We start from the raw sequence: 24,969 nt of genomic DNA, 5'->3' as shown, positions 1-24,969 counted from the left end.
GTCTGCTGCCTTGCACAAAGCCGGGACCACGCACATCCCAGCAGGGCTCCTCCGCACGGTGTTGCAGCTCATAGGTCCCCAGAAGGTCAGCTCCAGTGATGTGGTTTTTGTTGGGTCACTCACAGGCACTGATTTCTCAAACAGAATGGAGGCTGAAGGATCTCTTTCAGTTGTTACCAGCAGACATTTTTTTTCTGTGGTTAGAGAATGAATAGCTTCAGGGCACACCATGCAGCTGGGAATGGGTCACATTAGGGGTTATAGCATGACGCTGTAATGGAGACTGAAATACGATCCTCCCCAAACATCCCTGGAGATGAAACCCTCTTGAGTTTGCTTGTGAGATGGAAATACAGATAGATACAGAAGGGAGCTTTTCTGGAGGGAAGCAAACAGCGAGAATCTAGAATTAAAAACACAATGGGAAAACGAGAATAATCCTTACAGTGAAGCACAGCTATTCTCAAAAGCATTTATGGATATAAAACATAAAACACATCCTGCACCTGCTATCTAACTCCTCCCAGATAGGCTGGGCAACACGGCGTGCTGCAATACATGAAGCATTTCATTTAAGTCTTAATTCTGCCTGTTCCGGGATTACAGTATTAGCACCCAAATCTCACTGCGCGGCTCAGGCAGAAAGCAGAGGGGGAGCGTCCCCCTCCCTCTGGCTGCGGGGTGACGAAACCCATCCTCGGAGGAGGCCGCTGGGGGCGGGCGGGCTGCAGCCATCGGGACACCTGAGCGGGCAGATGGATGGGGACGGCGGGATGGCAGCCGGCGCTGGTGGCCGTGCTGCGGCCGGCAGGATGCCCAGCAGTGCACGGCGCGGTGCTATTGCCGCTCCGGTCACATGCGGCAGGCGGGGAGAGGGGGAGCGCTAAATAATTGAGGAGCTGCAGCGCCCTCCTCCATCCCTCCCTCCTCCATCCCTCCCTCCTCCCTCCGCCCTGCGTGTGCGGCCGGGAGCCGGGGCCGCCGGTGCCCAGCGCAGCCCCCCCGCCGCCTGCAGCACAGCAGCCGACCCCGCCGGGCTGCTCGCCCGCGGAGGCCCCGCAGCAGAGCCCGCCGCTGCCCTTTGCGCCCGGTGAGTGCCCGCACGGCTCCGAGGGGGTGCAGAGGGGATGAAGCGTTCTGGGGTGTGGGGAAAGCGCCGCCCCGCTCTGCCACCTCACCGCCCTGGGAGAGCGGCTCGGAGCATCCCGGGGTGCGAGGGGGAGGTGAGAGAACCGCGGATCCAAGCGTGGAGAGCTCTGCCCCGGCCCCACGGCGGTCACCCCGTCCGTCGCCCCGCGCCGGTGTTGCGGGGGCTCCTCCGGAGCCGCTGGAACAGACCCGCTTGGGGCAGAGACCCCATAACTGCCCCATCCCGCAGCCGCGGGCGGCCGCAGCCCCGTGTTGACAAAGTGGCGCTCGCTGGAAGGGAGGAGGGGGGGACGTCAGGGCTGACGGCACGGGATTGATTGAAAACAGAGAACGGCGGAGAGAGGGGATAAATGCCGGCTGGTCCAAGCGACAAGACAGCTCTGGCTACAAGTTACCGCACCAAACGAGAGAGATGAAGGTAGAGGCACTGCGGGCAGGAGGGCAGTGTGCATGAAAAAGAAAAAGCCCAATATCAATAATCCGACGGGGCGGCGCGGAGCCCCAGGGCCGGGTGGGCGGCAGCGCGGGGCGCGCCGAGCCGGGCGCTGTCCGTGGTGCTGAACATCGACGGGGCGGCCCGGGGGCTCCCGCTCATCCGCGGCCTCTCCCGGCGGCGCGGGCAGAACTCCCTCCGACTTAGAGGCTGGTAATGGAGTTATCTTCCTTTTTACGTCATCCCCGGCTCGCTGCTGTTTATTGATTCCTCACGGGTATTTTCGGACTGCTGAGTATCAACCGCCTGCCTGCCGTAACCCTGGGTAGGTGCGCTTCTGCATCACTTTATTAAAAATCCTCATCTCTTTTTTTTTTTTTTTTTTTTTTTCTCTCAAACTTGCTTCCCAGCTCGGGTCTTGTGACCTATCAAATGATCATTTAGACAGATCGACTTAGTGCCTCCCTGTGACAGTCTGTGCCTAGAGAGCTCTGATAGAGGGCTTCCTAAATCAACACAGACTCTGGGGAGACATGGGAAGCAGTATTACTCTTGTCAGCCCCAGAGAAGACTCTCAGCTCAAAAGGGCCATACCTGATTTAATCTAGCATATTAACTAATTAATCTTCCTAGTGGCCTTAAGTAGTAGGTAAGTACATTTTAGCATGCCAAGGCATTTGTTTAATTGACCAAAAACTGTCATGAGACTGAAAGTCTGATTGCTAAAGGTATTTACATATACCCATTTTGTTGGTATACATAAGGCATATGACTTACTGTAGTTGAACAATACACTGTAAACAAACAAAAACCAAACAATCTAAAAGCAATATGAGAGTGAAGAGTTACCTAGATTAAACTAATTATCTGTTCTTAAAACATTAAGCTCCCTGGGGAATCCCTGCTGCACGAGAGCAGGTTTTATTGCAGGGATCCAAGGCCCAAGTGCTATTTCCCATTTTCATCTGTCAAAAATGCTGAAATTTGACAACAAAGTAGAGACTGGTGAGGGTTAAATGATGAACATGAAGCAGCTTGAGTCCACTCAAAGTAAATTCAAGTGTGCAGTACATATCTGAAAAGATACGAAGAAGGCAATACAATAGGCATTGATTTAGTTAAAAACAAACAAACAAAACAAAAACCAAAAAAACCCACAAGCAGTTAAACAGAACTGAGACCTAAAAAGGCTCATGCAATTGCTCTTCAGTTTTAATCTCCCCTTGGCAATCGAGAATGCTAGAATGCAGTAGACATTAGAAAAAAATAACAATAATATTGGGAATTTGAAAAAGAAATAAAAGCCAAAATAGAAAGTACTGGAAAAAGAGTCTTATAAAAGATGAACTACAGTACATGGTCAGATCAATTAATTAGAAAAGAGGGTGGGAGATGACTTGATTCAAGAGGCTAACAGCCTTTACAGAAAAAAGTGAGCAGGCATTGAGTTACTTCTCCATCTGCCAAAGAAAGGCATGACAGAAATGGATGTTGACTTGCTACAGCCAAAGCATTCTAATTTAAGTGAGTGCTCACATTTTCAAACAGTGGAGGGTTGATGACCTCATGAAGGAACTATCAGAAAACCTGGTGAATTCTCCGTCTACTCATGTCAAGACTTGATGTCCTCCCAGAAATTGTAACTTTGCCAAAGCAAATCATGGGGCTTCCTGCAGGAGTAATGGAAGCTACTAACTAGTTCAGACAAAATTAACTCAGTGGACTTAATGGTACCTTTGATCTCTAGATCCCCAGTCAGACACAAGGCCATACAGCAGTCCTCCCAGGTGCCCCAGGCTTTATTCTAGACAAGCACATTCCCAAGAGGAGTTTTGGCCACATTCTAAGAGCAGAAAAGCTGAGTGACCAACTTGCATTTTGAACATTCCAATTTTCCCACTGTCTCCATTTATTTACTCTCCCTGAAATAAATCCTTTTTTCATATGCAGTAAAATGAATCAGTATAAAACGAAGATCAGTTTACTTGGAGAATCAGTCATTACTCTGAAGTGAAAATGCATCTTACCCCTCCCTAGATAATTTTTTAGGATCATGTGAAAATTATGACAATTTGTTCTTTATGATACTGCAGAGTCTCAGATGGAATCGTATCAGAAAGTATTCCAGTCCAAAATATTTTGAAGGATATATTTATAGGCTGACTTGACTGCTTCCTTCTTGAAGCACAAGACAGTCTGTTTTCTCAGTTCTGAGATCATACACATATAATAAGATTTCATCCATCTTTCTTTGAAGCCACCAGTAGTTTTTCTAGAAAATTCAATGAGAACAGAGCCACTTCTCAGTGGATGAATTAATGGCTTTCCTGTGAAGACTCTGCAACTTTCAAGCAAATAGGATAGCAAAAGCTTGTGGAGATGTAAATACAGTCCTAGGCTCCTCATGGGAAAAAACAAAAATAGTTACAACAATAACAGAATAGTCTATCATAGAATATAGATAAACATAGACATCTTAGTTCCAAATGATTAAAATTTTGACTCCACAGCACCCAAGCCATTAAGATCATCATAATGTATATGTTTAACCATCATCTTACAGTATAAAGCCACGACAGGGCCCAAAACAGCACAGAATGGTCCAGTCAAAAAACAAAGAAAACATTTTTTGCCATTTCCTATGGATCTGAAATCTTGGCCAGAGTCTCACCTCAGTCCAGAGTGAACCTACTAAACTCGTTAAACCACCTGCCTTGTCAATGGAAGCAGATTCTAACTTAGATCCATGGACCACATAGATTCATAATAACTTTTTTTCATTTGCAAGCAGCAAGATGTAGAAAATCACAGTTGTCTATTGGAAACTTCCTTCTAGTACTGAACAATTTTATTGTTGTATATGTTTATTTCTGTGGCTCATCACACAGTAGCCCTGGGATGTGCAGCCATCAGCTCAGGGCTCAGATGGGGCTGGGCACTCCAGCTAGCGTTAATGCTGCTACCACGGCTGATTCCTTGCTGTCACCTCAGTGGAACATCCCTGGGAGAAAACTGCTCTTTCCCTGAAATAAAACTGTCAGAGGGAAGTCCAGGCACTGACAAAACAAAAACAGTGAGGTGGAGCCACATAGCATGTGATTCTATTGTCTCTGATCCTCTGCATGACACCTGTATCAATAATTTACTGAAAAATGGAATACCTTAAATTGAATCTATCTGGCAGATGAACACAAGAAGAGCAGGTTTTTCAAATCCTGCAATTTAATTGCAAAAGTACAGAGTTAGAGGGTCAGGTGGGTTGCTGCATGTAGGGAGATGGATTATTACTGGGAGATTCCTTCTGTTATGCTGCAAGTGTTGAGAGATGTTGCATAGAAACCTTATGTAAGCATATTAAAAAAAAAAAGTGTGTTTGATCCACAAGTGAGAAGGATTTGAGCACTGGTCCTCAGTAACCACCAACTACTGCTGCCAGTGCTTGTCAGTAATTTGGATACAGCTTTGGTCAACTCCTCCCTGCAGGTCCTGAGCTCCCTGAGTGTTGGTTGGATCTTTCTGAGCAAAGTCTTTCAACACACACTTAAAGTCTGAGGCTTAAGGCACTTTCTTGTGTCTAGAGACCACTAGTACACCTGGATGCACTCTGCCAACAGCAGCAAGCTGTGCTAAGAGCACTTTGAACCAGGTCTTGATGTGCCTATCAAGTTGTGCCAAGTGAGCAGCTGTTCCCTGATGCCCAGCAATATGGTTGTGGTGTCCAGGTGGGATTTGGACACCCTGGTCTGACAGTGAGGGAAACACATGCCTGCTGCCTACCCTTTGCCCTGGCTGGGATGAGCTGGCAGCACTGGGAAGTATCTGGGTCTGCCAGCACCTCTTCAGGGCACCTGGGCAACAGCAGGTGTGTGCCAGCCTGCACACTGCCTCATTAAGTGGCTGGGGAAGCAACAGGGACCAGGAGATGCACAATTAATAGCTAGGGTCACCAGCTCCACACTAAGTAAATTAAGATAGAAGGCAGTAATGTGTCGTGTTCCTTTGGCCAGGAGCTCCAGCACAAACAAGAACCACAGCAATAATATTTCAGCTATTCTATTCAATTCAGTTCTAAGGGAGGCGAAGAACAAGGACGCAGTTAGCTAACAGGGCTCCAGTGACAACCCAACTTTCAGCTAGGCATAACCATGTTTACTCACACCAATTCCCCTTGCCACTCAAGGACATCACCAGGCAGTTTGTGCGCATTACTCAGGAACACCATAATACCATCATTTTTGAGCTGTTGGTCTTTTAAGAACACGTCATTCTTTGTTCAGTTCTGCCTCATTAGTAGCATCCTATATGCTGACTTAATCTTGGGTGTACGTTCATAACTTGCTTGTTGGGAAGTGTCTAAAAGCACTCGTGCTACAATGCCAGGTATTACTCACACCACACACTGCTCAAGTGCTGCACCACGTTTGCCTGACTTATGATGATAAATGACTAAACACAGAAAATCTCTTATAAGCCGTCTTCTTTGATCAACTTGTGTTCACATTACTCATATAATCAGTTCTGTCGAAATGCAGGAGGATTACTCATGTAAGGCAAGGATTTTTTGTCCTAGTGAATAATAATAATAAGCAGCCAATCATGGAATAAAAGCAGCAAGATCTGCTATTCACTTCCTGAATCTGCCTCACACTTCTGTTGGGGAATTGGTGACACAAGTTACAGCCACCCAAATTACCCTGCAGCTCTCTATTTTGTGTGCAAAAAACCTGCTGATTTACATTTACTACTGCTCCTCCTGGAGACCTCAGCAGGCACTGAAGAAATGCTTCCTTCCAGCTCCTTCTGAGGAACGTGTTTCTTTGAGAACCTCTCCTGCATTAATTAGCCCACAGACAAAATCATGCAAATAGGGCAGTGAGGCATAATCAATTACACTTGTATAACTGCTGATGGAACACGATAACTAATTAATGAGACCACGTGCTCAAACAAAAGAGAAATGCATTTGAAAACCTACAAGAGCCGAACAGTGTGTGTAATTCTGATGTGCTCACTGCACAGAAGACCAGTTCAGATTCCTAAATTATTGCACGCAAGGCTTTCCAGAAGCCAGAGAGACTGCTGATGAGAGTCAGCTGGGAGGGAAAAGCAGTTCTTTAGCAAGGACTAAAGGAACCTCTGTAAAAATAGCAGTCTTCAAAGCAGAATTGGAGACTTAAAAACAATAGATTTTCAGAACCTGCATTTGATACGCAGTCATTATTTTTTTTGTTTTGGACAACAAAGTATTAAATCAGTACTTCACCAAAAAATGTAATCTGTGTTTTTGCCATTGCAATTCACGTTGATATCCTGAAATGAAATAAATTGTCATAATGATGCATCAGCCAGGCTTTGCAATAGCAAAAATCCATTTTCTTTAGAGAGCCTCACACACTAATAAATAACCCATTCTGTGATTTATGTCAAATTTAAAAAGCTCTCACGGCTGGCCTGGAGCAAACCATAATGACTTCCATTCTATGGTGCAAAAGTATGGATCTACGGGGGAAGAAAAAGAAGGTGCAGTCAAGTAATTACAGAAGCTGCTCCTGCATCTTATTAAAGCAAAGACATTTCTTCAATGAGTGGTGTTCTAGAACAGACTGTCTGGTCACTCGGCTCAAAGCAGCTCAATATAAATGCAGCTCTTGTCCACTGTGACATCAAGGTACAGCTGGAAGAGCATTATCTTTAGTGAGGTTTCTCTGCACCTGCCTTAGAACACCCAGCTGCATTAAGCACTCGTGCACTTCTGTTAGGCATCATTTTACTGGTGGAAAAGCAGTTCAGTTATTTCATGTGGCCCCCTAGAAGGAGCCTTCAGCATGGCAGTTCCAAGAAGTTCCTGGTTGCCCGGTTCTGCTCAGCTCACCCATCTATTGATCTGTCATTTCCCCATACTAACAGCATCATTCTGTTTCTTTAAGGCTTTTACTTCACCACCTCAAGACAACAATGAGAAACCAGTCCTTTTTAGAAATGTGCAAATTGATTATACATCTTTCTCCATAATTCTCTTTTTTTTTTTTTTCCTTCCTCCTAGTGGTTAAATAGCTTTTTGCAAACACAAATGGAGCACTTCATGCATATTGCATTACTTACAGTGCTGCACTCACAGATGGCTGGATGTGCCAGAAGTACCCGGCACTCAGTGCTACACCACTCTGCACCACACATAGTCAGTGCTCCCTGGACAAAAAGGGCAGAAAACATGTGGGAACACAGAATGCTTGCATAGGATGGCTTCCTGCAGGCCCAAGTGCACAGAGGTAGATGCAGAGCAGGATGCCCAGAGGGATACCCCTCAAACCCTAGGGATAATTCTCCCTATGGGATCCCAGCAGCTAGGGCCAGCTTCTTGCAAGGCTGGCACAGAATGAGCCCAGCAGTGCTCGAAATAACCCATCACCAAGGGATCTGCTGGCCTTCACCACAATCAGCTCCAGTTTCACCTCTGTGTGCTTTCCTTCACCTCCATCTGTTCCTCTTTGCTCACCTTTGTGGACACAGCGTCCTGATGTGGGTGTTCAGCTTTGGAAGAAGATCCCACAGGCTGCAAAACAAGGGGGTTATGCTGGTTTGGCTTTCTTGCACCGGAGACAGGAATACAAAGTTTAAGGACCCGTCTGCAGCACCATTGCCTTATGTCTTTAGTCAAGCTAAATTACTCAGTGTTTATTTTGCTTATTTCTCAGAAGGAGATGATGGTATTTGGCCAACTTGCAGCAATATTAGTATTGGTAGAGCACCTAAAAAAATACAGATGAAAGAAGAACAGAAAAGAGCTGTGCAGCCCCTCCAATCCCATTTTGCTATGAAGACAAAAACAGAAACAAAAAACACCACGTAACAGCCCTGGAGCCTTTTTTTTTTTCAGTAGGCACATTGCTAAATTGGGCTTAAACCTAAAATATATCACTGCTTTTTTTTTTTTTAGCAATAATTTTAGCTTAAAATAATAACTGCTCCACTTGAATGGAGGTAAAAAAATTGGAAAGGGTTAAAAAAAAAATCCCCAAATTAGCAGCAGAGGGGCAGATGCTGAACCCCTGCACAGTGCTCTGAGACTGTAAAACGAGCAGACAGAACTCCAAACCCACACAGAAAGCAGCAGTGTGACGAGCAGCCCACAGCAGCATCCCTGTGCCGCGTGGCCAACGGCGCTGACGTCATTCCTCTCCCTGCTGCCGGGCCGTAATGAAAACCACATCTTGTGTCTGCTCCTACTGCCCAGCTCACAGCTACCAGCCTAGTAATTAAAACTAAAAACAACACAGCAGGCAGGGAAGTGAGGCTGGCAGGGATTTTCCTCTCTCCCTTTCTCTTCTCTCACACCGTGGGTTGCAGCTCTGCATCGCAGCTCTCCGCGCTGCCTTCCCATAAGAAATGCTGCAGCCCAGCTCCACGCACAGCCCCGCGTGGGGGCAAGAATGCTGTTGTAGCAGCAGGCATTGGGATGCTTTTGTCTCTCTCTGGCTTTATTTCTCATTCTGTCTGAGCACTGAGTCATCTCAATGCCCAGCTGCACCTGGGGTGAAGCATGAATTTTGCTCTGCAAGCACCTGCGTTAATATTGCTGCCGTGGGATTTGCTAGGAGTCTGCTCTGCCCTGCTTTTCTAGGGCATGTAGAGTCATACAATGGCTGAAGTTGGAAGACCTTAAAGATCATCAAGTTCCAATCCCCCTGCCGTGGGCTGGGATGCCAACTACTGGATCGCCTGCAAGGAGGAAGGGGCTTTCCCATCACCTTCCTGAAGCAAACTGAGGCCTCCATGGGCAGCAGGGAGATTTCCTGTGCCGTAATGACTTCTGCGAGGAGAAAGCTGGAGGAAACCCAACCGTTCCATCTCAGCGAGCACCCCTGGCTGGCTCCTTACCACCTGGAGCTCTCTCTTTTAATCTATCACCGTCCACACACTGATTCTCCTTGTGTTCCCTGAATTCTTTACAGAGGGCATTGCACAGGGACATCCCAGAGCCACCCAGGCAGAGGGCACTCATTAACAGGAGGACTAAATGAGTCACCCTGGCAGGCAGTGGGTGTGGGATGGGGCAATGAGGATGAAGCAGAAAGCAGCAGGTTTAGTTCAGGAGTAATTTGGCACCAAACCACACACTTAGAAAGCTGTGCCTCTGAACACTGAGGCCTCTCCTTTCGATGTGATTGCTGTTTTAGCTCATTTGCGCTAATGAAGAACGCTGTTGTGGTACAAACAGCGGTTGCTAACGAGCACGATGGCAGCAGAGTTAGCCGAGCTGGCCCAGGCACCCAGCACAGCCCTACTCAGCCTCCTGGATACGCAATGAGGAGGGCAGCCATCAAGCACAAGAAAAGCGCTTCCTCCCTCCCTCTGGCTGTGGATTTACACCAGTCTCCTAAGACTTCACCATTTACATAGCTGTGGAATGGATGAATGCGATTGCTGAGCAATGCCTGCACCTCGGTCTTGCCAAAATCCCCCCCTGCTGCTGTCTGCTTCTCCATGTCCTTGGGAGCATAGATGGAGCAGGGCAGACATAAGCTGTGTCTGCCCCAGGTAGGCATTATCCCTCCATCAGGCATGTCTTATGGCTGTGGGTGGGGGAGAGGATGTTTCCAAGTGATGGAGTAGCAATATGCTGCTCTCACTTAAATATCACTGATACTTTCAAATGATCGCTTTCATTGAGTACAGCCACAATTACAGAGTAACTTCATTTCAGCTGATATTGAGATATTGCCTTCAGCAACTCAGGGCCCTCTGCCACCCCAGCTTCTGGCCGGGAAAGATTATTTTCTTACCTAACATACTGCATGAGGAAACTACACAGAAATAAGGGCATCTCGACTGCAGCTGTTCACAAACCAGGCGGCTATTTCTGCCCAGTGTTCTATTTAGCTGAGGTCTGTTTGTTGCAAACCCAGGCAGACCCACCCAAGTCCTTCCAGCATAACAAGGAGTGCTGATAAAGACCTGCAAAGGAAAAGAATTAAATAAAGGATTGGACACAGCTGAGTGAAACACAGCAAAACCTCTGCATCAGCCCATGCCTCAGAGATGCTGTGCAACAGCTCTGGGTATGAGAAGCTGAGTTTGGGTTAGGGATCACTTTGGTTAGAGGAGCTATTCCCCCCATGGCTAAAATCTGGCACACAGGCACGTGGCCCTGAAGCAGCCAAACCCAGCTCTTATTCTCACCTCAAAGATGAACATTCGCTCAGGAGTGGCAACCATTTTTCACTATTAATATCCTTAGCCAGAACATGCATCCTTTCAGCTTGCGGTCGCTCGAGGTAAGGATCAGCGCAATTCAAACTGCGATCAACCAAAACATGAAACAAATGCTGTGTTTTATTTAATAAACTCCAGCAAGACAAGGCCGCCTGGTAGACACAGTGTAATTTGTTTAGGATGTAAAGACCAAAAAAATAATTGTTTTGGCTCCAAGGCAGTAATAATAATAAAAAATTACTGCATGAACAGGAAGGAAGCTTTCAGGCTAAAATTCATATTAAAGAAACAATATCACTTTTTTTTCTATGTATCAATATGCAGAGATTGTCAGTTCTCATTGTTTTGCTCCAAGTCATCACACGTCACCAGGAGGTTATTTCTCCCTGCTTGGGAACTACACTGTCTGTTAAAAACAAGAGAAAGAGAAGGAAGGAAAAGGACAGTGTCTGAATAGTGTCTGAAAATATGACCGAAGATGAAAAAACATGAGCTAATTCATGGAGACAATCTTATGATTGGGTAGATGTAATCACCATGCAGAGCAGACAGGCTCAGGCGGCAGCATTTCAAAGCATTCAGAGGGGTGACCTGCTGTGCCCCAGCTCCTCGTGGTTGCCCAGGAGCATTTTTGGTGTTGGTTGGGCTCTTGGAGGGTTTCAGGTTCCTGCTGTGTATGGGATGATATTGATAACTTACCCCCTTGGGACAACACCTCTTCCTTTGCTGCTTCAGCTCAAACACACACTGTGAGACCTTTTCTCTTTCTTGCAGCTGGGTTGCCATCACTGGAGAACTGGCGATGAGGCCACAGCCCTGAGCACGGATTCAGCCTGGGACACCCAAGCCCAGCAGCAGCCATGAGCGGCCTCCTGTCACGCCTGGACCCACGGCGGGTGCCATGGGGGGCTGCAGGCCATGCCCTGCGCTCCCGCGTCCTGCGCACCAAGCCTGTGGAGTCGATGCTGGAGGGCACGGGGACAGCAGGAGGCCAGGGCGCACGGCTGGCCAAGGTCCTCACCACACTCGACCTCATCTCCCTCGGTGTTGGCAGCTGCGTGGGCACAGGTATGTACGTGGTGTCCGGCCTGGTGGCCAAGGAGATGGCAGGGCCTGGCGTCATCGTGTCCTTCATCATTGCTGCCGTCGCCTCCATCTTGTCAGGTGAGTCTTTCCAGTGGGTTTTGAGCGAGGTCTCAGGTACACTCTGGCTACCTTCGTGGCTGAACAACATGCCAATGACTGTGCTGGTCTCGTGACATTGGGGTCACATCCGTGATGTGATGGCACTCAGGATACACACGGCACGGAGGGGCAATGACATCTCCTTACACTGAAAGCCCCTTTTGCACTTGAGGTTCCCCACCGGCACGGGGTGCCCAGCTACGAGGAGCCAGCAGGACAGTGGCATCCTGCAGGTGAGGCCAAGCCCAGCGACTCCTCCGCTACCTTTCGAGCTGTTGTTATTGGCTCCTTTTCACTCAGGATCACTCTTTGAATTTCCAACAAAACAAAGCAAACAAAGCAACGTGCAGAGAGGGAGGAATTATATATTTTAGTGAAAAGTTGGTGAATTCCATTGCCTCCTGTGAACCCAGCTGAGCATATGGCCTGAGCTGCGGTTTCCACATAAGCCAGTACTGCTGGCATTTGTCCTTTCCAGATCAGTGCTAACGCGATGATGCGATGTCCCCACTCTCCCTGCTCACACGACTTTGCATGCTGTGTCAGTCTGGCAATCCAGCTTGCGTGTGTGGGCTGGGCAAAGAAACCTGACTCAGTGACAAAGGACATCAATACAGGATGGGAATGACCTGACTCCACTTTTCAAGTCCTCAGGTTATTGCGCTTTCCCCATTTTCCACAGCCCGTTTTGTGATGCGAATCAAATGAAGTGGAGCAACCTGGGTGGGTCCGCTCTGAGAAAACACGCTGTCCCCAAAAAGAGCCTTTTTCCCCCAAGCCGTGGGCCCTGCCCCGCAGCAGGAAGCTCCTGCCGGCCCCACAGCCCTGCCGCTCCCAGCCCTGCTTTCATCTTCCCCCTGCTTGTGCAGCCCTGGGAAAGTGTTTTCCCAAGGATGCGGTGTTTTCATTATCTCCTTGGCCATTTCCTTGCTTCATCATTGACACTGCTGTTGTTTGTAACAGCAGCGCATTTTTGGCAAGTGAAACCCAGTAAGGGCTGGGAGCTGGACAGGCTGCAGTGGGGATTTCAGCTCTCACTTTCACATCCTGTAAGTGTGCATGGATGGATTTTAAGGAGCTGCTTTGGCTTGCAGCTCAGGCAGATATCCAGATCACCTGTGCTCACCCTTAGTCATCAAGTCAGAGCCCATTACCTGCAAATTATCCCAGAGTTTTTGGCTGAAAATGCTCCTGCCAGAATGCCTTGCAGATTGCTGGTGCTGAGAGGGACTGTAATGCTCAGATGTGGCTGAGGAGGGATGAGGCCATCAGCAGCAGAGGTTCATGGAAGTCAGGATTTCTTCTGCATCAAAAGGGGAAATAACCCCTGCAAAGAAGAGGTGGAGCTTAGCACTGTTGCAAGATCCCAGTTTCACAGAAATTTGGGGATCATCCTGCGAAATGGGAATGCCACTGAGTTTGATGGCATTGTGGGTTTGTCGCAGCCCTACACACAGAGCAACATTCAGTTATGCAGCTTTATTTTCACTGTTACACTACAGATAGGGCTGAGATCAGTAAGATAAAATCCACGTCCTAATAAGTTATATCATCTTCCTTTTTAAGCAGTGCATTGAGGGAAGTGCTGTGAACTCCACTTCTGCTGGAGGACCTATAGCACTTAAGATGCCCTGATTAATGCCACCTGCTATTCACTCAGTGGCAGTCAGGGATGTGCACAGGTCTTGCATCACTCATCCCCTGGACTGCTATTACATGCTATGATAAAAATTGGTTATTTTCTTAATATACACTGAAATCTAAAGCAGATATACCCTATAGGTTGCAATATCCAGTGTGTAGTGAAAGATTACTATTTTGGGATCCCTGTAGAGTAATTGAAAAATCAAACATTTTATACATATAAAAGTCTCTGCTCTGTCATTATCGCTCTGCATCAGTATCAATCCTCTTTAAGCCTTATCTTGTTGTTGGCTAAAAGAAGAGCTGCCAAGAAAGATTATATGATTTTTAAAGCTATCAAAGACAGAAACCAGATACTTGTCCCCACCAGAGCACCTGTTTCATAAATCATTCAGGCCTGCAGTTATCTGTGAGTGCCTTACCTTTGCAGAACGCATGCATTTTTAATCAGCTTTGAATAATGGTGTGGGGCTGGATGATCGGGACGTCTTGTTGCTCTCATAGCTGGGCCAGCTCTATAGACTCTATAAACTCAGTTTGGAAGAGTTGCATTGAAAACCATAGCCAGGGACAAGGACCCCACCTTGTGGGGTGGGTGGCCTTGCCAGCACTTATCCTGACCAACACCCTGGGAATTTCTGATTCCATCCATGACTACTAAATAAAATCCGATGGTTGTTTCAAGACAGCAGTGTCTTGAGTCAGGATTTTATTGAAAAATACCCTGATGTAGTAAGCCTGGAAAGTATTAAATCCCACTGAAATCTCCTCCCAGGCAGTTCCAGTTACACACTTTTCACATTTCTTCTCTTCTTTACAAAGGCAGTTTTGCAGTTACTCCCCAGAATGAAATCTACAAGCAACACTTAAGTGTTAAAATAACTTAGTTATTTCTGTGAGATGGCTTCAGACTCATATGGCATGGGTAGAGTGAGGATGATCAGGACAGCGCTCATGCCTGCACCTGCATTGTGGTGACCCAGAATAGGCACACAGCATCTCAGGAGAAAATGGCACAGAACACATTAGCATCCCTATCAGATGAAGAAGAAACGTCTGTCACCATCAAAGCTACTGTATGAAAACTGGGCCACCACGACCACAGCACCACACTGCCCACTGCTGCTCTCTGTGGATGAATTTCAGTATATATTTTTTTTCATTCCAAACAGGTGTTTGCTATGCTGAGTTTGGTGTGCGGGTCCCCAAGACCACGGGTTCTGCCTACACCTACAGCTACGTGACAGTGGGGGAATTTGTGGCATTCTTCATTGGCTGGAACCTCATCCTGGAGTACCTGATTGGCACGGCTGCGGGTGCCAGCGCCCTCAGCAGCATGTTTGACTCACTGGCCAACCACACCATCAGCCGCTGGATGATCAGCAGCGTTGGGACGCTGAATGGGCTGGGTGAGAATCGGGATGGAGACATGTGCATCTTGTTGTGCTTCCTCTGTTAATTAGGGCCTGAAGTGTAATTGGAAGCTCGTCAGAAGTCAGACATGGATATTAGGCTTCATTCATTATTTACCATCCATTGGCCTCTGGTACTTTGCATCTGGTTCAGTCTGGGTTCTAGGTGCAGGGATATATGATCCCAGTACTTTGAGCCCCTATCAACCAAACCAGCATTTAGAAGATCAGAACCCCAGAAAAAATGTTTTGACTTCAGTGGGTAACAATAGCACAGGAACACTCTGCTCTGCTCAGCCCCATTAAGACTCACACAAATTTTAAGGAGAGCCTGCAGTACTGACATGAAGAAGCTCAGTGCTGTGATGGTTCTGTGTGACCAGCAATGGCTCTTATCAGTAACAACAGTGAGCTGTCTTGTAGCTCTGTTGTGAAAATTTAATGTTTGATTGACTTTTAATTAGTACTTATCAGGTATGCATGATGCAAACTAGGATATGATCATTTGTTTTCTGCTCTCCAAAAACAGTGTCATGTCAGAGGCATCAGGATTTACCACCTCAATAAAAAAGCCATACCTCGCAGTGGCACAGTCACCTGGAGACCAGCTTTGCAATGAGAACAAGGAGTACTGCAGAACTTCAGGATCTGAAAAACACTGTCATAGAGTCATAGAATCTTTTGTGTGGGAAGGGTCATCTAGCCTAGCTATGGACAAACAGTTACGCACCTCTTTTCTCTTACCCAGGGAAAGGAGAGGAGTCATACCCTGACCTTCTTGCTCTGGTCATTGCCATCATCGTCACCATCATCGTGGCCATGGGTGTGAAGAACTCAGTGGGACTGAACAACGTGCTCAATGTGATTAACCTGATAGTCTGGGTCTTCATTATGATTGCCGGGCTCTTCTTCATCAAAAGCGACAACTGGTCTGAAGGGCAGTTCCTGCCGTTTGGATGGCCGGGGGTAAGTCCTGTGTGCACTGTGCCACACGGTGCCACCCCCACCGCGTGCTCAGCTTTGCTTGTGGTGTGCAGCCCCTGCTTCCACTTCGTTCCTCAGGTCCCAGCCCTGCTCAGCCCACCCAGCTTTGGCCGGAGGCCTCTAGCTCCCAGCTTGGGCCCATCCTTCCCCACTCTTCCAAACCTGAGGGACACGGTGATGCTTTGCCTGTATCTCCTGCCACTCTTAGAATAAACTCAGTCCTTTTCCTAGATGCCCTCTTGGAGAGCCAAATAGCACGTGAAAGCATACACCAGGAAATGTCATTCGTCATCAGGCTCACAGCAGCAAAACGCGGTGGCTGTCCAAGGAAGGGCTCGGGAGGATCCAGCCCATCCCCTGCAGAGGGGGAGATACTTTTGTTGGCTGCTTTTCAATAACAATGTTCTCGAGCATTTGTTTTGAGCACTTCATAATGCCACCTGCTAGTGCTTATTTTATGGATGTTCCCTCAAAACTTACTGAGAATTTGGACATATTTGGCTTTTTTAGCTTGCTTGCACTGGTTTTTATCCAAAGATGAACAGAGACTGAAAATATCTCAGCTGGCCTAAGCCCAAGATAACTTCTCAGATTTACACTGCTTGACTCCATAGGGATTTTGTGCGGAAAAATAAGCAAGAAAGTAAAGTAAACCAAAAATCTTGATTGCTGAAAGGATCCCAAGCTGACATGCCGTCCCTTCATCTCTGTAAATCAGCATTTCTCTTCTGGAGCATGGCAGTGAGGAGCAGTGCTCAGGCCCAGTTAAGAACAGAGGTCAGATTTACTTTTGGATGATACCTGTCTTTTTCTGCTATAAAATAGGAAAGAAAAAAGAGTGCCAAAAATAAGTGTTTTGTTCCAACTCCAAATCTCTCTTGGCAACAGTACATAGTTTTAAAAGACACATTATCCAAAACACATGAAAAACAATATGGTCTTCCTATGGTTTTCAGGTGGCTGTTTCTCTCTGAAATCATTTGTAGAAGTTAATCCACCACAGCACAAGCTCGAGATCCCCAGAAGCACAGAGATACTTTGAAAAGTGAATTACAGACTGTCCCCTGAAAGAGGTGAATTTTCCATCACTAAAGAACTGAGATAGATGTGATGGACATGGAACATCCAGCTAGCCAGATAATGCAAGGGCTTTGCAACTACAAGTTAGCTCTCTCCTTACAGCTACACAGTCTTTAGCCAGCTTCAGTGTTTGTTTCTTATAAACATGCTAATATTATACATTAAGAAAGAACATAATAAAGTAACTAGCAGTACAAATAATTCCCCTTTCAAGTATTCCAACCTGTCTGCAGCTTCCAAGCAAAGCAAAGGTTGTTTGGACAGTGGTTCATGTCTGACTGTCTATGCTCTGTTCTGCTTCCTCTGCTAGCAGATCTTGCTGCCTGATGAGAATTCCTGCTAACACGAAACACATGAACATGTTGGGGATGGGAAGTCAGTCAATCCCTCAAGATCCATGGTGTTTTCAGTGCCCCCACACAACCCTAACTCCACATCCCAGTGCAAGTAAAATAAGCACAACATGGTTTTGCATGATCACTTGTTCCCAGTTGGGTGCCAGCCACCCTCATGGCACTGAGACAGTGGCTCCTCTGTGCAGGTGCTCAAAGGGGCTGCGACGTGTTTCTATGCCTTCATTGGCTTCGACATCATTGCTACCACGGGAGAAGAAGCAAAGAGCCCCAACACCTCCATCCCCTACGCCATCACGGCCTCACTCGTTGCGTGCTTGACAGCATACGTGTCCGTAAGTACCTGCTACATGTGTATATATATGAATACATGTCCATACATACTAGCTATACATGCACAGCCATCCACTGGGGGTCTGCAAGGGGTTGAAACAAGTACAGTTGTGTGGGGCAGGAACCTGTATCTGCAAGCTCAGGGCTTCTGCTAACCCTTTGTCCTACTCATCTTACCTTCCCCAGGTAAGCATCATCCTCACACTGATGGTGCCATATGATGCCATCGACACTGAGTCCCCACTGATGGAAATGTTCGTGGCACGTGGCTTCTATGCAGCCAAGTTCATCGTTGCCATTGGATCTGTGGCCGGCCTGACCGTCAGCTTGCTGGGCTCTCTCTTCCCAATGCCAAGAGTCATCTATGCCATGGCTGGTGATGGGCTACTCTTCAGGTCAGTCATACATACATTAGCATTTGGCTTTCTCCTTTGCATTTTCAGCCAGGTATGGGCTATTACAACAGGCAGACATTGCAACCTGCAATTTTAAACCTCTACAACTGTTTTCTTTTTGCAGGTTTTTGTCCCACGTCAGCTCTTATACAGAAACACCAGTAGTAGCTTGTATAGTGTCTGGGTTTCTTGCGGCGCTGCTCTCCTTGCTGGTCAGCCTGCGGGACCTGATAGAGATGATGTCCATTGGCACACTGCTCGCCTACACACTGGTGTCTGTCTGTGTGCTGCTCCTCCGGTACCAGCCCGAGAGTGACATCGATGGCTTTGTCAAGTTCCTCTCTGAGGAGCACACCAAAAAGAAAGAGGGTATCCTGGCTGACTGTGAGAAGGAAGCTTGCTCCCCAGGCAGCGAAGGAGAGGAGTTCACAGGCCCACCAACCAACACATGTGGGGCAAAAAACCTTCCATCGCTGGGGGACAACGAGATGCTCATTGGGAAATCTGATAAATCCACCTACAACGTGAACCACCCCAATTACGGCACAGTCGACATGACTTCGGGGATTGAGGCGGACGAGTCTGAGAACATCTACCTCATCAAGCTGAAGAAGCTGATCGGCCCTCGCTACTACACTATGCGGATCCACCTGGGGCTGCCAGGGAAGATGGACCGGCCCACGGCAGCCACCGGCCACACGGTCACCACCTGCGTGCTCCTGCTCTTCGTCCTGATGTTCATCTTCTGCTCCTTCATTATTTTTGGGTCAGACTACATCTATGAGCAGAGCTGGTGGGCCGTTCTCCTTGTTGTGCTGATGATCCTGCTCATCATCGTGCTGGTGTTTGTCATCTTGCAGCAGCCAGAGAACCCCAAGAAGTTGCCCTATATGGCGCCCTGCCTCCCGTTCGTCCCTGCGTTCGCCATGCTGGTGAATATCTATCTCATGCTGAAGCTCTCCACAGTCACGTGGATCCGATTTGCTGTCTGGTGTTTTGTGGGTGAGTCCCAGATTATTTTATTACTGACCCTGTTTTCGAAGGGTGGTAATAGCAACGTCACCAATTACTGCTTAGGTTAATGCTTTTTCAGTTGGGATATCCAGTCCCTTGCATTTGTTCCTCATAACGCTGGAGTTCTTAGAAATCTGTTATTCAAGCCCCCAAACTACAGCTAACTCAAAAATTACACCTCCAGAAAAATGTCAGTTTGATGAAAGCAAACTTCTTCATGCAAAGGTGACTGTTCTGATGAGTCTTCTGATGGAAAGTAGGTGGGTTTTCTGCAGAAATCTGCCTGCTTTCTTGCTATTTCACCCACTTGAGCTCTTTCAGCAGCCCACACCAAGATTTCAGCACCACATTTCTAAAATGCAAAGCTGTCCAACCCTAACAGTTCTGGAAGGGGCAATGCCAAGGGGCTGCGGGCTCCAGCTCCTGTTCTTGGCCTGAACCCTTCACTTTATGGGCAGGGGGCTCTCAGAACATGTAGGCTCTGTTGTGAATATTTGGGCCACATTTAGTCTTCCTGGCACGTATCCAGCAGCCTGATATGTCTATAATCTCCTTTGCTTTATATTTCTATTCCCATCCTACAAAAACCTAAGAGAGAAAGTATAGCTCTCGTAACTCCTCCTGAAGGCTCCCAGCCTCAGACTACAGAGAACTGAAGCAACGAGGAATACCAGAACCAAGGACTCCTTAGAGAGACTTAGCAGCCGTATGAGCAAACACAGATATTGCAACAGCCCATAGGAACCCCAGCTGCAGACAGCAGACTCCAAGCTTCAGTGCCAACATCCAAAACAGCCATCTCTGGCTGAGCACCCCAGCAGATGCTCTTCCCATTGGGAAGGTGTGAAAGTGGATCGTTGCAAATGTTGGAGGCAGCTGCTGCCTCCCATAAGGAAAAAGTTTGTCTGGTCATAATACAGACCTTGGATCTCCAGTATCCCAGAACAGTTTCACAGTTACCAGCCCTCACGGGGAGATTGCTACCAGCTTTCCTCCTCCATGTTGCCATATCCTCTCTTGCTTCAGAGTAAGGATGTGGGAGAGGCAGGCAGCTCTCACAGGTAATTCCTGAGGCCCCACAGCAAGGCTCCATCTGTGAGCACCTCTGAACCCTAAGCTGAGTTACTGAGGAGCTACATACAGCTCTTACACTAGAAAGGAGATGCTCAGAGTTTTTCTAGCTCACTCAGCCAATAAGTGAAGGAGCAAATCAAGGAAAGCCCTTTCACCTGTTCTTTAGAAGGAGAGTGGCTTCAGAGCTTCAAATCAATCTGCTGTGATTAACCCTTGCACCTATGTGCACATCTAACACCTTGTCAGGTGCCAGCAATGATAACGAGGTCACCCTGCTGATGTGTACCAGACTCTGGGTACACAGGGCTGTGTGTGCTGGCAGGAGAGATACTGAGAGCATAAGAAAATTCCAGAGGGAAAATGATGGCTGCGAGGCTGCCAGGGTGGAAATCTGGGCTTCCAACATAGGAGGCCAGGTTAAGTCTGTTGGGAACTGCTTTCCCACCAAGGCTGCAGGTGGCACAATCACACGGTTAAGCAGCCAACCCAGCTGATGTTTTAAACGCAGCTCCCCACTCACACACTGACAACATGCTGGTTTGAAGTCCAGACTTCAGTGAAAACATACATTCGCTTAAAAATAAAAGCAAAACAATATTTACTCAGATTAAGCCCTCACCAGCTTGAGCTGAACAGGAGGAGGCAGGATGGAGGAGGCTGGATGCTGGCACGGGCTGTGGGGACAGGTGTGGCTGTGGGTTATAGACAGGGCTAGAAGGGGAACGATGGTGCAGCGTTGTCCTCCCCAGCAACCTCTCATTCTCACTCACCCCAGGTCTGCTCATTTACTTTGGCTACGGGATGTGGAACAGCACGCTGGAGATCAGTGCCCGTGAAGAGGCTCTCCACCAGAGCACCTACCAGCGCTATGATGTGGACGTTGACCCTTTCTCTGTGGACGACGGCTTCTCCTACGCCACCGAGGGTGAGAGCTACCCAGACTGGGGCCCTCCCGAGGACAAGGGCTTCTCATACCAGCAAATGGCAGGAGCAAAGGAAAGCCATCGGACGAGTAGCAGATCGAAAAGCAAGGGAAGGCACAAACCGTCCTCAGAGGCCCTCATCGCCAACGATGAGTTGGACTACTCACCTGAGTAGTGGGGCGAGCAGGGGGACGCCGTGCTGCCAGCCAGCCAGGAAGGGCCTGCGGCTTCCCTGCCCCGTCCTGTCCTCCACCACCACCCCGTCACCTCTGGTCCTCGGGTCACATGCCGCAACTGCTGCTGACCCCAAACCAAACCCACCCGAGGGCTTTGCCAGCTGAGTCCCATGCCAGGGAATGCTGGAGCCCTGGTACCTGCCGAGCCCCAATTGGCGCCCAGTGGGAGATGTGCCAAACTGAGGGGGCTCTGAGAGGTGGAAGGATTCACGTGGGAGGACGAGATGGGTTTTCCCTGGGGAATAGTCACCCTATGGCCACTCCTATGTGTTTGGCGCTTTCTTAGCACGTGTGCTTTTTCCTCTAACCACCCAGCAGTAATAGCTTAACCAGAGGGACAGGCAGGTAGGACGTGAAAGTGAACCAGCTTCATCCAAGGGGGTGGTTCAGCTCAGTTGGCCCCATCACTTGACGTTTTCATGGCTGTTCCAGCACTAAGTGTATGCAACAAGGCCACTCCATGCTGGTCCCCAGGCCCTGAACCCAAAGATTGTAAATACCAGGATTCAGTCTTGCACTGCTCTAGACAGTCTCAAACAAATCCTGAAATCCTGGCATAGCCAAGCATCCTGAATCTGAGCTTGGCCTCTTTTCAGATCACACCTGACCTAGACTTATGCAAGCAGACAGCAAACTACACACAGCGTCCCTGAGGTTAAACTGGATGCTGCTCCCACCACTTTGTCTTTCCCAAAACAGCCAGCCCATTGTCTGTGAACTGTTGTGGGCACATCCCAGCACTCATTCTGGCCATGCTGTTTCTAACCTTGGCTTGGTGGATAATGCGTGAAAAGATACAAAAATGCTGCTTGTTCTAAAGACACGTCTAACGTGAAACCAAAAGGAGTGACTGGGAGGGCTTCAGGATGGGAGTTAGGGTTTGGTAAAAGGACCCATTAAGCTTCACTCTGGTTCCTCTCCTGCTGCCCAACCTTGCTACACTTCCACAAGTAGAAACCCAAGAGCATCCCACCCAAAAGCCTCCACGATGCACATAAGCTCTACAATCCACTTGGGGATCTGTCCTACAGGCCTATCCCCAGCGGTGCTTGAAGCCCTCATGATGCTCACTTGTGCCCCGCTGCTCCCCTGAAGGATGCCTTTGAGATACCCAGGAGAGATGGCACCTGGCAGGTCTGGCTTTATGCTTTCAGAGAGAAAGATTGTTGCTGTTTTCCTACCAGCTCTCAAACTAAACCATGGGGTGGTCATCCTTGTCCCACTACCGCACGGTATTTAGGCATCTGCTGGATCACAAACATGTGCCCAAGTATCCTGCTGAGTCGAAGCCTGTTGTTCCTTTTGCAGCCTTAATCTCTTGCTACAGAGCAGTTTGCAGTACCAGTGTGTGTTGTTGTGTCCACCTGAGTATCATTTGGTGAGAGCCTGATCCCTTGCTCTTTGGCGTCTAGGCTCCTGTCATTGTATCAGTTGAGTGGGGCCCTCTGGCTGCTGTGGTTCCCCTGCAGCCATCCACCATTCCTTGTTCCTTCTCCATCATTTTCCCATCCCTTCTCCATCCATTCCCCTTCATCTCCATCCCATCCTCATCCATTCCCAGGGAAGCAGGGAAGAATGGCTGCCCACAACTCCAGGGCCACCAGCAAAGGTCATTTGGTCCGTCACCTCTGGGCAGCATTGGCCTGGGGCTAGTTTGGGATGCTGAGAGGAGCCAGGAAGATGACGCAGGTGTTGCTGTAACCCAAATATATCTCCATGCCCTAAAAGGAGATTTTCACGCAGCCACCACATTACAAAAGAGCATTGCCAGCACCACCGCCGTCCCGCTCCATGCCAGGAGCCAGCATCCTGTTGCTGGAGCCCAAAGCATGACCCAGATGGAGCAGAAATACCTCACATCCCCCAGACCAACCCAATGAGATCTTGGTCCCTCTGCAGGTTGTGACCACAGCAGCACGACCCAGCACGCATCCTCTGCACAGCAGAGCTCACGCCCCGAGCGACGCCGGTGTCACAGCCCCAGCTTGTAAATGATCCTCACTCCTCTCGTTTTGTTTTTGGTCTTTCTGATGTAGATCTTGCTTTTTTGCAGATGGTACTTTCCGGTGTAACAGTTCTCTGCAGTTCTGATATGAAATTGGTGTATTTGTTAAAAGAGTTTGTTAAATTATTTTATTTTATTTTTGTGGTTTCCAGAAGCCCATTGGTGCATTGTACAATGGGGTCTTGTAGTGTGTCATGAGAAAGAAAAAAATATGCAGATATATTATGGAGTGACTTTTATTTTCAGATGATTGTGTTGTTGAAAATGATACATATATATATATATTATCAAGATACTATGAAAGAAATCTAAATTTACCAAAATCTGTATATTTTAATAAATGCATAAAGCTTTATTGTGTGCCTTTACATTACAACAGACAGACAAATGAAAGGGAACTAATGGATTTTTAAAGGAAGTTGGAGATAAATGTGTCTCAGCATCGACTTCCATAATAATGTAAATCTTTTAAATGAAAGAATAAATAAATTTAAAAAAAAAAAAAAGATTTTTCCCATATAAATTTTGTTAAGCTGATCAGTACCTGAAAGTCCAGTATTTTTTCGATGTTAAATAGAAGTCAGAGATGAAAAAAATCTTGCCTTAAGTGCTTCAAAATTTCCTTTGTAGAAGATGCAGTTCAATGGGCTGACTTTGGTATTTACTTGCACTGTTGTGAAAAAAAAAAAATGGTTATCTGTTTGCACAATAAATAAAAGAAAGAAAGAAAAAATAAGAGCCAATGGCCACAGGTTGACTATAACAGAGCAAAGCTCACCGAGCTCCTTCACCACAGACATGGGGAAGCGCCTGGTGGCACAATGGGGGGACACTGCAATGAGAGGCGGTGGGTGCTGGCCCAGGGAGGGCTCTGTTGGGATGTGGAGGACCATCCCCAAGTTGGGGTGACAACAGAGCAGCCAGCACTCCATCGCTGATGCCAGGTGTGGTGTGGAGCAACTCGTTGTGTTCCAACTATGTTTGGTTCAATTTTGAGGCTTTGATGCGATGAGCATCAAAAACTATTGAGTGCTGGTAGTGCCATGGCCAGCCCTGCCCAGCAACCAGGGTTCCAGAGAGCTCTATGGGATATTCTGGGGCTGTTGGTTCCTGTGATCCTGGGTAGGGTGCAGGGAGGGCAAGGAGCTGAGCGCCAGCCCTGTGTGCCTGAAAATGTCGATTTGCAGCCTAAAATAAATGGAAAAAAAACCCAAGTGATGCCTGGCAAGACTTTATTCTCCATAGGATCCCACATCTCCCTCCTATTAGGATTTGCTGAGCTTCCCACAGCGTTGCAGTGCATTCCTGCCCTGAGGGCTCCCTCTCTGCCACCAGTCCCAGGGCTGATGTGTGCACAATCCACAATCCCCGCCGCCCGCACAAGCTGGCACCCACACATCAATGGCAGCACTGACGCATCCCTGCCGAGCACACAACGACCAACTGTGCCCTGCTGTGATGTCATGGGCACAAGTGTCCTGCAGAGCCCTGGGCTGCGCCTCTGGGGCTGCTGGAGCTCGGGGCAGATGCTGTGTG

The 24,969-nt window shown here is 47.9% G+C and overlaps 1 protein-coding gene across 2 annotated transcripts; it reads left to right on the top strand.

Moving 5' to 3' along the window:
• Nucleotides 1-619: 619 nt before the first annotated feature.
• On the top strand, nt 620-23,649 carry SLC7A14 (solute carrier family 7 member 14). 2 transcript variants are annotated; one of them, XM_031614578.2, is made up of 8 exons: nt 620-1,090; nt 11,570-11,959; nt 14,797-15,033; nt 15,785-16,002; nt 17,642-17,788; nt 17,973-18,181; nt 18,306-19,183; nt 21,045-23,649. In XM_031614578.2, the coding sequence occupies exons 2-8, from the start codon at nt 11,656-11,658 to the stop codon at nt 21,365-21,367; spliced, it is 2,316 nt and encodes a 771-aa protein (XP_031470438.1). In that variant the 5' UTR covers nt 620-1,090; nt 11,570-11,655; the 3' UTR covers nt 21,368-23,649. The 2 variants fall into 2 exon arrangements, with proteins under 2 accessions (XP_031470438.1, XP_090003837.1); XM_090147711.1 differs by lacking the exon at nt 620-1,090 and adding an exon at nt 1,893-1,907.
• Nucleotides 23,650-24,969: the final 1,320 nt, after the last annotated feature.

This window comes from Phasianus colchicus, chromosome 10 (assembly GCF_987193195.1).
Source record: "Phasianus colchicus chromosome 10, bPhaCol1.hap1.1, whole genome shotgun sequence".
NCBI classification, from domain to species: domain Eukaryota; kingdom Metazoa; phylum Chordata; class Aves; order Galliformes; family Phasianidae; genus Phasianus; species Phasianus colchicus.
Note: the sequence above shows the minus strand (reverse complement) of the source record. Positions and strands in the feature narration are given on the sequence as shown.